Source organism: Ambystoma mexicanum, chromosome 9 (genome assembly GCF_040938575.1).
Source record: "Ambystoma mexicanum isolate Mex_15411 chromosome 9, UKY_AmexF1_1, whole genome shotgun sequence".
Lineage (NCBI taxonomy): Eukaryota > Metazoa > Chordata > Amphibia > Caudata > Ambystomatidae > Ambystoma > Ambystoma mexicanum.
The window spans coordinates 1,487,410,471-1,487,423,708 of NC_090931.1; the positions used below are offsets into that span (position 1 = coordinate 1,487,410,471).

Genomic DNA, 13,238 nt, shown 5'->3' on the forward strand with positions numbered 1-13,238 from the left:
CCACCAAGTCCAGACAAAGAGACCTGTGTTCCCTCCACCAACCCCAGACCAAGAGACCTGTGCTCCCTCCGCCAATCCCAGACAAAGAGACCTGTGCTCCCTCCACAAAGCCCAGACAAAGAGACTCGTGTTCCATCCACCAACCCCAGACAGAGAGATGTTCAATCCACCAAGCACAGACAAAGAGACTTGTGTTCCATCCACCAACCCCAGATGAAGAGACCTGTGTTCGAAATCCATGCTCCCACCACCAACCCCAGATAAAGAGACCTGTGCTCCATCCACCATCCCCAGACAAAGAGAGTTGTGCTCCCTCCACCAACCACAAAGAGACCTGTGCTCCATCCACCAATCCCAGACAAAGAGACCTGTGCTCAATCCACCAACCCCAGACAAAGAGACCTGTGCTCCATCCACCAACCCCAGACAAAGAGACCTGTGCTCCCTCCACCAACCCCAGGCAAAGAGACCAGTGCTCCCTCTACCAACCCCAGACAAAGAGATGTTCCATCCACCAACCCCAGACAAAGAGATGTTCAATCCACCAACCCCAGACAAAGGTACCTGTGTTCCATCCACCAACCCCAGTCCAAGAGACCCATGCTCCCACCACCAAGCCCAGACAAAGAGACCCATGTTCCATTCACCAACCCCAGACAAAGAGACCCATGTTCCATTCACCCCCAGACAAAGAGACCTGTGCTACATCCGCCAACCCCAGACAAAGAGTCCTGTGTTCGAGATCCATGCTCCTACCACCAAGCCCAGACAAAGAGATCTATGTTCCATCTACCAACCCCAGATGAAGAGACCTGTGTTCGAGATCCATGCTCCCACCACCAACCCCAGAAAAAGGTACCTGTGTTCCATCCACCAACCCCAGATCAAGAGACGCATGCTCCCACCACCAACCCCAGACAAAGAGACCCATGTTCCATTCACCAACCCCAGACAAAGAGACCTGCGCTACATCCACCAACCCCAGGCAAAGAGACCTGGGCTCCCTCTACCAACCCCAGACAAAGAGATGTTCAATCCACCAACCCCAGACAACGGTAGCTGTCTTCCATATGCCAACCCCAGACAAAGAGACCTGTGTTCCATCCACCAACCCCAGACAAAGAGACCTGTGCTCCATCCATCAACCCCAGACAGAGACCTGTGCTCCCTCCAACAACCCCAGGCAAAGAGACCAGTGCTCACTCTACCAACCCCAGACAAAGAGATGTTCCATCCACCAACCCCAGACAAAGAGACCCGTGTTCCCTCCACCAACCCCAGACCAAGAGACCTGTGCTTCCTCCACCAACCCCAGACAAAGACACCTGTGCTCCCACCACCAAGCCCAGACAAAGAGACCTGTGCTCCATCCACCATCCCCAGACAAAGAGACCCATGTTCCATTCACCAACCCCAGACAAAGAGACCTGTGCTCCATCCACCAACCCCAGACCAAGAGACCAATGCTCCCACCACCAAGCCCAGACAAAGAGACCTGTGCTCCATCCACCATCCCCAGACAAAGAGACCCATGTTCCATTCACCAACCCCAGACAAAGAGACCTGTGCTACATCCACCAACCCTAGACAAAGCGTCCTGTGTTCGAGATCCATGCTCCTACCACCAAGTCCAGACAAAGAGATCTATGTTCCATCCACCAACCCCAGATGAAGAGACCTGTGTTCGAGATTCATGCTCCCACCACCAACCCCAGACAAAGGTACCTGTGTTCCATCCACCAACCCCAGACCAAGAGACCCATGCTCCCACCAACAACCCCAAACAAAGAGACCCATGTTCCATTCACCAACCCCAGACAAAGAGTCCTGTGCTACATCCACCAACCCCAGACAAAGAGTTCTGTGTTCGAGATCCATGCTCCCACCACCAAGCCCAGACAAAGAGACCTTTGCTCCATCCACCATCCCCAGACAAAGAGACCCATGTTCCATTCACCAACCCCAGACAAAGAGACCTGTGCTACATCCACCAACCCCAGACAAAGAGTCCTGTGTTCGAGATCCATGCTCCTACCACCAAGCCCAGACAAAGAGATCTATGTTCCATCCACCAACCCCAGATGACGAGACCTGTGTTCGAGATCCATGCTCCCACCACCAACCCCAGACAAAGAGACCTGTGCTCCATCCACCATCCCCAGACAAAGAGACTTATGCTCCCTCCACCAACCCCAAAGAGACCTGCGCTCCATCCACCAACCCCAGGCAAAGAGAGCTGTGCTCCCTCCACCAACCCCATGCAAGGAGACCTGTGATCCCTCCGTCAACCCTAGACAAAGAGATGTTCAATCCACCAACCCCAGACAAAGGTACCTGTCTTCCATACGCCAACCTCAGACAAAGAGACCTGTGTTCCATCCACCAACCCCAGACAAAGAGACCTGTGCTCCATCCACCAACCCCAGACAAAGAGACCTGTGTTCCCTCCACCAACCCCAGGCAAAGAGACCACTGCTCCCTTTACCAACCCCAGACAAAGAGATGTTCCATCCACCAACCCCAGACAAAGAGATGTTCAATCCACCAACCCCAGACAAAGATACCTGTGTTCCATCCATCAACCCCAGACCAAGAGACCCATGCTCCCACCACCAAGCCCAGACAAAGAGACCTGTGCTCAATCCACCAACCCCAGACAAAGAGACCTGTGCTCCATCCACCAACCCCAGACAAAGAGACCTGTGCTCCCTCCACCAACCCCAGGCAAAGAGACCAGTGCTCCCTCTACCAACCCCAGACAAAGAGATGTTCCATCCACCAACCCCAGACAAAGAGATGTTCAATCCACCAACCCCAGACAAAGGTACCTGTGTTCCATCCACCAACCCCAGTCCAAGAGACCCATGCTCCCACCACCAAGCCCAGACAAAGAGACCCATGTTCCATTCACCAACCCCAGACAAAGAGACCCATGTTCCATTCACCCCCAGACAAAGAGACCTGTGCTACATCCGCCAACCCCAGACAAAGAGTCCTGTGTTCGAGATCCATGCTCCTACCACCAAGCCCAGACAAAGAGATCTATGTTCCATCTACCAACCCCAGATGAAGAGACCTGTGTTCGAGATCCATGCTCCCACCACCAACCCCAGAAAAAGGTACCTGTGTTCCATCCACCAACCCCAGATCAAGAGACGCATGCTCCCACCACCAACCCCAGACAAAGAGACCCATGTTCCATTCACCAACCCCAGACAAAGAGACCTGCGCTACATCCACCAACCCCAGGCAAAGAGACCTGGGCTCCCTCTACCAACCCCAGACAAAGAGATGTTCAATCCACCAACCCCAGACAACGGTAGCTGTCTTCCATATGCCAACCCCAGACAAAGAGACCTGTGTTCCATCCACCAACCCCAGACAAAGAGACCTGTGCTCCATCCATCAACCCCAGACAGAGACCTGTGCTCCCTCCAACAACCCCAGGCAAAGAGACCAGTGCTCACTCTACCAACCCCAGACAAAGAGATGTTCCATCCACCAACCCCAGACAAAGAGACCCGTGTTCCCTCCACCAACCCCAGACCAAGAGACCTGTGCTTCCTCCACCAACCCCAGACAAAGACACCTGTGCTCCCACCACCAAGCCCAGACAAAGAGACCTGTGCTCCATCCACCATCCCCAGACAAAGAGACCCATGTTCCATTCACCAACCCCAGACAAAGATACCTGTGCTCCATCCACCAACCCCAGACCAAGAGACCAATGCTCCCACCACCAAGCCCAGACAAAGAGACCTGTGCTCCATCCACCATCCCCAGACAAAGAGACCCATGTTCCATTCACCAACCCCAGACAAAGAGACCTGTGCTACATCCACCAACCCTAGACAAAGCGTCCTGTGTTCGAGATCCATGCTCCTACCACCAAGTCCAGACAAAGAGATCTATGTTCCATCCACCAACCCCAGATGAAGAGACCTGTGTTCGAGATTCATGCTCCCACCACCAACCCCAGACAAAGGTACCTGTGTTCCATCCACCAACCCCAGACCAAGAGACCCATGCTCCCACCAACAACCCCAAACAAAGAGACCCATGTTCCATTCACCAACCCCAGACAAAGAGTCCTGTGCTACATCCACCAACCCCAGACAAAGAGTTCTGTGTTCGAGATCCATGCTCCCACCACCAAGCCCAGACAAAGAGACCTTTGCTCCATCCACCATCCCCAGACAAAGAGACCCATGTTCCATTCACCAACCCCAGACAAAGAGACCTGTGCTACATCCACCAACCCCAGACAAAGAGTCCTGTTTTCGAGATCCATGCTCCTACCACCAAGCCCAGACAAAGAGATCTATGTTCCATCCACCAACCCCAGATGACGAGACCTGTGTTCGAGATCCATGCTCCCACCACCAACCCCAGACAAAGAGACCTGTGCTCCATCCACCATCCCCAGACAAAGAGACTTATGCTCCCTCCACCAACCCCAAAGAGACCTGCGCTCCATCCACCAACCCCAGGCAAAGAGAGCTGTGCTCCCTCCACCAACCCCATGCAAGGAGACCTGTGATCCCTCCGTCAACCCTAGACAAAGAGATGTTCAATCCACCAACCCCAGACAAAGGTACCTGTCTTCCATACGCCAACCTCAGACAAAGAGACCTGTGTTCCATCCACCAACCCCAGACAAAGAGACCTGTGCTCCATCCACCAACCCCAGACAAAGAGACCTGTGTTCCCTCCACCAACCCCAGGCAAAGAGACCACTGCTCCCTTTACCAACCCCAGACAAAGAGATGTTCCATCCACCAACCCCAGACAAAGAGATGTTCAATCCACCAACCCCAGACAAAGATACCTGTGTTCCATCCATCAACCCCAGACCAAGAGACCCATGCTCCCACCACCAAGCCCAGACAAAGAGACCTGGGCTCCATCCACCATCCCCAGACAAAGAGACCCATGTTCCATTCACCAAGCCCAGACAAAGAGACCTGTGCTCCACCCACCATCCCCAGACAAACAGACCCATGTCCTATTCACCAACCCCAGACAAAGAGACCTGTGCTCCATCCACCAACCCCAGACAAAGAGTCCTGTGTTCGAGATCCATGCTCCTACCACCAAGTCCAGACAAAGAGATCTATGTTCCATCCACCAACCCCAGATGAAGAGACCTGTGTTCGAGATCCATGCTCCCACCACCAACCTCAGACAAAGGTACCTGTGTTCCATCCACCAACCCCAGACCAAGAGACCCATGCTCCCACCAACAACCCCAAACAAAGAGACCCATGTTCCATTCACCAACCCCAGACAAAGAGACCTGTGCTACATCCACCAACCCCAGACAAAGAGTTCTGTGTTCGAGATCCATGCTCCCACCACCAAGCCCAGACAAAGAGACCTGTGCTCCATCCACCATCCCCAGACAAAGAGACCCATGTTCCATTCACCAACCCCCGACAAAGAGACCTGTGCTACATCCACCAACCCCAGACAAAGAGCCCTGTGTTCGAGATCCATGCTCCTACCACCAAGCCCAGACAAAGAGATCTATGTTCCATCCACCAACCCCAGATGACGAGACCTGTGTTCGAGATCCATGCTCCCACCACCAACCCCAGACAAAGAGACCTGTGCTCCATCCACCATCCCCAGACAAAGAGACTTGTGCTTCCTCCACCAACCCCAAAGAGACCTGCGCTCCATCCACCAACCCCAGGCAAAGAGAGCTGTGCTCCCTCCACCAACCCCATGCAAGGAGACCTGTGATCCCTCCGTCAACCCTAGACAAAGAGATGTTCAATCCACCAACCCCAGACAAAGGTACCTGTCTTCCATACGCCAACCTCAGACAAAGAGACCTGTGTTCCATCCACCAACCCCAGACAAAGAGACCTGTGCTCCATCCACCAACCCCAGACAAAGAGACCTGTGTTCCCTCCACCAACCCCAGGCAAAGAGACCACTGCTCCCTTTACCAACCCCAGACAAAGAGATGTTCCATCCACCAACCCCAGACAAAGAGATGTTCAATCCACCAACCCCAGACAAAGATACCTGTGTTCCATCCATCAACCCCAGACCAAGAGACCCATGCTCCCACCACCAAGCCAAGACAAAGAGACCTGTGCTCCATCCACCATCCCCAGACAAAGAGACCCATGTACCATTCACCAAGTCCAGACAAAGAGACCTGTGCTCCACCCACCATCCCCAGACAAACAGACCCATGTCCTATTCACCAACCCCAGACAAAGAGACCTGTGCTCCATCCACCAACCCCAGACAAAGAGTCCTGTGTTCGAGATCCATGCTCCTACCACCAAGCCCAGACAAAGAGATCTATGTTCCATCCACCAACCCCAGATGAAGAGACCTGTGTTCGAGATCCATGCTCCCACCACCAACCCCAGACAAAGGTACCTGTGTTCCATCCACCAACCCCAGACCAAGAGACCCATGCTCCCACCACCAACCCCAAACAAAGAGACCCATGTTCCATTCACCAACCCCAGACAAAGAGACCTGTGCTACATCCACCAACTCCAGACAAAGAGACCTGTGCTACATCCACCAACCCCAGACAAAGAGTCCTGTGTTGGAGATTCATGCTCCCTCCAGTTACCCCAGACAGTGAGACCCAGGCTGCCTTTACCAACTCCAGAAAGGCCTCTGCCCGCCACCGTGGGCCACCTCTCAGTTAGCACCTGTATGAACATGTTGTAACGCAGCAGGTGCTAAAGAGGTGAAATGGGGAGCTCCCAGGCGTGTCCATGGAGGGGCACACTGTGCGCACGCCACCCGGGGTATCCCGTCCAGACCTTAGCCCACTGGATGAAATAAAATGGGTGAGGCAACCTCACATCAACCGCTCCCCTCCTCATACCTTCACCCGCCGCCAGATCCACCAACTCTTTACCCAAAATGCCACTGTGACTGGGGACCCACACCAACTCCAAATCCATTCCCCCACGCACACACCGATCAATCTTCCTCCTGATGTCCAAAATCACATCCTTCCTATCACCATCCCCTGCCACAATCGCCTGCAACCCACTCAATGAATCTGAGAACACATGGATGAGTGGCAGGAGAGGTGGGGGAGTGGGGTGAAGGGCAGGTGGATGTTTGGTGTCCGTGGGAAAGTGTCGGTGAAGGTGGATGCGGGGAGTCTGAAATGGAGGAGGGGGGAGGAGGTGATGCTGAATCGGTTGAGAATAGGACATGTGGGGCTGAATGACTGTCTATATCGAGTGGGGAAGCGTGAGTCGAGGGACTGTGCAGTGTGTGGGGTGCCTGAGACTGTGGGACATTTTCTGCTTAGGTGTGAGAGACATGTTGAGGAGAGAGAATTGAGAGTTCGGATGTCTGCGCTGGGTGTGGCTGAGCTGAGTGGGAAGGCTTTGCTGGGAGGTGACGGGGTGAGAGGCAGGAGGAGGAGCAGTGTGTTGTTGGATTTTGTGAGGCAGACGGGGCGGTGGGAGGAGTTATGAGATTGTGAGGGCAATGTGTATGAATGATGAGGGTAGGTGCACATCGTCCTATTGGATGGGGACGCACCTGCGGGCGCATGCCAGTCCTGTTAGGTGGACCCCAGTTCTGCAAAAGGGCGGAGCAGAATATTTCTGTTGTGATAATTGGACTGTGTTTATATAGAGAATCATTTTGAATAATTGAAATAAACCATTTTTTGGTAATCTATATTTTTTACGAGCATGCATGGCACCAACACATGAGTGTGGAAGAAGAGCGCAAGAAGAGCAGAACATGTAGATAAAATAGATGTTAAAGGGAATGAGGCCGCACAATAGCAAGCATGCATGCACACATCTGGGTTTAGAGCATTTGACATTCCCCAGGATGTCGTAATCAAGCATGCAGGGCAATGCACACATCTGGGTTTAGAGCATGTGACATTCCCCAGGATGTCGTAATCAAGCATGCACAGGCAATGCACACATCTGGGTTTAGAGCATGTGACATTCCCCAGGATGTCGTAATCAAGCATGCACGGTCAATGCACACATCTGGGTTTAGAGCATTTGACATTCCCCAGGATGTCGTAATCAAGCATGCACAGTCAATGCACACAGTCGTAGACTGGGTAGGGCCTGTGTGGGTAAATCCCACCCAAAATCTGTAAATGCCCACTCATCAGTGCTGTGTAGGTATTTACAGATGTTAATGTCACTGGGGTGGGCACAACTACATTAGCTTCAGGCCCCACTGTTGGAATTGAAATAATATTATGCCTCCTATCGCAGTAATTGAATGTGTATTGGCCTACGCCAAGTTGTCTAAAATATCATGTGAATAGACTCCACGGCAAGGTCTTGACCTTAACGAAAAGTAATGTAAGTCGCCATCTTGGATTTAGCCGCCATTTTAGGTTCTCTTGTAAATGTGGAAGTCACCCTGAACATCAATATGGAGGCTGAATGACATTCTGAGTGAGATTCTGGCCGTTGTGACCTACGCACACACGAATAATTAATATGCCTGCAGGCCACTTGTTGGGGTCGCGAACTAAGACCTTGTCCTATTGCTGACCTATGCGTAAATGAACAACTGTATCAGCGAAACTGATCAAAACGCAAAAATTATAGGATTGACCTGGCAAGGAACTCTAGGCCTGATCCCAAGAATGGTTAACCCGTGAGAGGGTTGGCCAAAGGCTGGACAAAACATATAAAAGACCCAAATATTCCAATGTACGGTCTCTCTACTAATGCATCGAACCCTCGTTGAAGTTCGTTACGTTACTCTGAGAGCCGAATAGCTATCCGTTTGTCAATTGACTTTGGTAACTGTTGTAGCTTTTAAATAAAGCACTTATATGTTCTTTGTAACCTGTGTTGGTGTGTTTCCTTTGGGCTTCCCAGCCTCATAGCAATTTTTATGTTTTCACAGTTGGCACCCGAATAGGGACCCTCAAGATTGATGCCGTATCATTGAAGGTTGACGCAGACTATCGAACTGGGATCGGACGGTGTGATACTGCGGGCCCGACCGAACGAGACACGATACCTCGGCAGCGCTGCACGATCCGATCCTTGGACGATAGTCGTGTGGTCTGACACGGCATCTTGACGAGGGTCCATTTTTTGAGGCGGGCAGATTTGTCGAAACCACCAAACACAAGGTAAAATTCGTTAGGTAAGTTCTTTGATAAACCGTACGGTCCTCCTTAGGTTTGGTCAAGTGCAGTCGTGACCCGGCTCTTAATTTAACCCTGACAATTTGAATTTGGCGTATTGTATCTGCAGACACAATTATTGACCAGGTAACACCAATTTTTTGTGAAATGCCTGGGAAATTGTCTAGCTGCTTTAGGGCTCTGTTCCGCAGCGATCGACAATCTTTGGAATTTAGCCGTCCGGCACCACAGGAGGGGTCGCCGGCATGTACTATGTACTGTAAGTATGGCATTGGTAGTATAGTATTTAATGATATTTGGCACAGACAGACCAGACATGCCTCCAAATTTCAGTGGCCAATCAATGGCAGTTTTGAGATCCCCCGTATTGAATACCTAGAATCGGTCTTGCTACAAAAGAAGGCTAGACCTGCAGCCTTTGATGTTTTGCAGAATTGGAAAAAAAGAAGCATTAAAGCAGCTTAAAAGTAGGGATAAACATGCATGCCGTCATAAAACAAATGTCGAAAAAGCGTTGTTATATGATAAAGAAAAACATTCAGAATCAGTTAAAAATATGGATAGGGCTTTTTCACTTGGAATCCAGAAGATTTACCCCTCTGAAGATTTTCATGTTTCTGAAGAATTTATTGAAAAATTGTTAAACGAACGCAGGCCTGGTGCCTCTGCGCCACCTCCGTATGATCCCTTTCTGGGCGCTCTGCCCATTCCTGCTGTTGTTCCTGCTGTTATTCCTGTTCCCCCTGCACAGCCTATTGTTCCTATTCCTCTAGTTGTTGTTCCTCCACCTATCGCACCGCCCCTTCCTCCTGCGCCGATAGTTGCATCCTTATTAAATTTACCTGCACCTCCGCTCTCGAGTGGTCCCGTATTGACTGAAGTTGATCAAGGTGCAGGGTCAAAGATCGTCATTCGTAATACTGTTTCTGCAGATAAGAAACAGGAATTGTTTGCATGGGCTAAGCACTGTATGGAGAAAGGTGATCAAGTTGATGTTTTTTCCACATTATCTAATTTGAACAGTTTTCCCGAGAAAAATGTTTTTATCGAAGGTTTGGGGACTCATTTATGTGTGATGTGGGGTAGATTACAAAATTCGGATCTTCCACAAGGGGTAAGAGATTTAAATGCTTTGGCACTTTCGAGGGACACAGAGCAGAAAGTATATGGTCATGTTGAAAGATTGTTTGAGTATAGGAAGGACTTTGAAAAGTCACGAGATGAGGATGATGAAGACGATAGTATGTATGTACAGAAACGGTTCCTTCCATGTCGTAGATCGGCACTTGAGGAAGTACGAATTTGTACCAAAGATGCGATTCGATGGATCTCGGATTCATCGATTCCGCCAGATGAAGTATATGACACGTATAGTCAGTATACAGTAGAAATGCAAAGAAAGGTAATTCAGGTAATGGTACAGTACCTGCAAGAAGAATGTGTAAGAAAGAAGGTTAGTTGCCCCATAGAGTTGTTGGGGATTTGTAAAAGGGCTTTTTCGCCCGACACTTCTTCGGCTGCCTTAGCGCTCGACCTGGCTCTGTTACTTAGTAAGCGGCCGGAGGTACCTACATCTCAGTTGCCTATGAGAGAGGTTCCTCTGACCTTCGTCCCAAAGGTTGAGATTCCCGCTAACGCTGGGACTGGTGCACCCGCTGTGGATATCCCTGCACATTATGTATCGCAATTCGTTCACGTCCCGTTTTCACGACAGGAAGTGAACACTATTAGACAATCAGTTCCCGATATCAGGAAAAACCCGACAGGGTTTTACAAAGAGATAGAATCTGTCTTGCAGTCCTCTGTGTTCACCTTAAGTGATATTGACTTGCTATTCCCTGTACTCCTACCCGCAGATGTATGGAAGCAGGTTCGGACAATAGACGATGTGCCAGGGTTGGGAGATACGTGGGCTAATATGATTAGGGTCGATGGGGAAAGACCAGCAGGTGAGAAACCACCTCAGGTAATACTTACTTTGCCTGATAGAATTGTCGCAAAATTAAAAACTATAATTCCAGAGAAAATAATTATTTGGGACAAGCTTACGGCTTGTGTTCAAGGGAAAACTGAAGGCGCCACCGATTTCTTTAACAGATTCGAGCAGGTATTTCCTGATTTCAGTATGCAGGACTTGGGTACAGAGTCTGGGAAAAGGTTGTTTGTGGACAAATTTGTACGTGGATTGTTGCCCGACATCCAGTCACAGATTATGTCCTCTGAGAGCGCTTGGCAGGCAAAATCTCAATCTGATGATTTGCACATGGCTCAGTATTATGAGAACCGTGTTAATAATGAGAAGGACAAAATAGAAAAGAGGAAAGGAGATTTGAAAACCAAATTATTATTACAACAAATTGTTAGAAACCCCAGAGGAGGCACGACACAGACCAGAGGTCAGTATCTCCCAAAAGGAAATGCTCCTTTGGGTTCTGTGAATATTAATCAATGTGCTTATTGCCGCCAGGAAGGTCATTGGCGAGCACAGTGCCCCGTCCTTCGACAAAGGTCAAACAGTGCGTTTGGGAGTATGGGTAGACGACCCTGGAGCAGGGGGCCCTGATAGAGGTCAGTTTTTGCAAGATCCTCAGCAACCTTTTTCACTGGAAAATCAGACCTCGAGTGCGGACTCGAAGAACATATTTGATCACCCTTCTGCTGCCTACCTTTCTGAAGAGCTTCCTTTCGACGATACTCTATTTCATTAGGACTGCCCGAAGCAGGGTTTGGAAACTTCACCTATTCCCGTTAATCAGAGAGGCCCCTACGTTGAATTATTAGTAGGGAATAGGAAACACCAGTTTTTGATAGACACTGGAGCACAGAAATGCTCCATTGATCATTCTCGGGTTCCAAACATTCCACTGTCAGGGCAAACGAATGTTTCTGTAGGGTTTTCTGGTATACCAATTGTCTGTCCGGTTTCTTCACCGGTGTCTGTTTCTTTGGGTCCCTTTAATGCAATACCATACCGGTTCATAATTGATCTTCGTGCTATTAACAGAGTTGTCGCCCCAAAATTTCCAATCGTGCCTGATGTAACAACGGTATTGACAATGATACCTGCTACGGCTACGCACTTCAGCGTTGTGGATTTAAAAAATGCTTTCTTTAGCATTCCGATACATAAGGAAAGTAGATATTTGTTTGCGTTCACCTTGGGGGGACGTTCATTTACATTCACTAGGGCACCTCAAGGGTATACTGAAAGTCCAAGCATTTATAGTAGAGCTTTGAAAGAGCAGCTCGACACCCTTGAATTGTCACCTACTTGTACACTGCTTCAATATGTCGATGATTTGCTTTTAGCTGCAGACTCTGAAAGTGCTTGTAAAGAAGGCACTGTACTGTTGCTTGTTCATCTAGCTAAAAATTATCATAAAGCTTCGCTCAAAAAATTTCAATATTGTTGTCAGGAGGTCGCCTATTTAGGCTACCTCCTGTTAAATGAGGGGAGAAGATTGACACCTGAAAGAATAAAACACATTTCTGGAATGTCTGTTCCAAATACACAGAAGGAAGTCAGAGCCTTAATAGGTATGGCTTCTTACTGTAGGTTGTGGATCCCAAACTTTTCACTAGTGATAAAACCGATGTTGGCTTTGACGAAGAAGGGCATTTCTCTGCCACTGCCATGGAAATCGGAACATCAACGATCATTTGAGCTTCTCAAAACCGCGTTATGCTCTGCACCGGTTCTGGGTACTCCAAATTATGACAAGGCCTTTGTGTTGTTTGTACATGAATGTGATGGATGTGCTTTGGCTGTGTTAACACAGGAACACGGAGGGAAGAATAGGCCGTGCGGCTACTACTCCTCCGCCCTTGATCCTGTCGCATGTGCTTTGCCAAGATGTTTGCGAGCTGTCGCTGCTGCTGCCGCGTCTGTAAAACAGAGTGAGGGAATGGTCCTAGGCCATGATTTGAATTTGATGGTACCTCACTCTGTAGATATCCTATTGAACAAAACCCAAACGCAACACCTCACCTCTGCACGGCTAACAAGGTATGAATTGATTCTGTTTGCCCCTCACATTCAAATTAAGAGGTGTTGTGTTCTTAATCCGGCTGAACTCTTACCTTTCCAGCAAAACACTGTTTGCGG

The 13,238-nt window shown here is 49.7% G+C and overlaps 2 protein-coding genes across 2 annotated transcripts; both read left to right on the top strand.

Moving 5' to 3' along the window:
• The first annotated feature begins 238 nt into the window (after positions 1-238).
• Positions 239-1,672, top strand: LOC138487510 (uncharacterized). The gene has a single exon (XM_069614014.1). It carries the CDS (start codon positions 239-241, stop codon positions 1,670-1,672), a length of 1,434 nt encoding a protein of 477 aa, XP_069470115.1.
• Positions 1,673-2,106: 434 nt separating this feature from the next.
• Positions 2,107-3,936, top strand: LOC138487511 (uncharacterized). The gene has a single exon (XM_069614015.1). It carries the CDS (start codon positions 2,107-2,109, stop codon positions 3,934-3,936), a length of 1,830 nt encoding a protein of 609 aa, XP_069470116.1.
• The last annotated feature ends 9,302 nt before the right edge of the window (positions 3,937-13,238 follow it).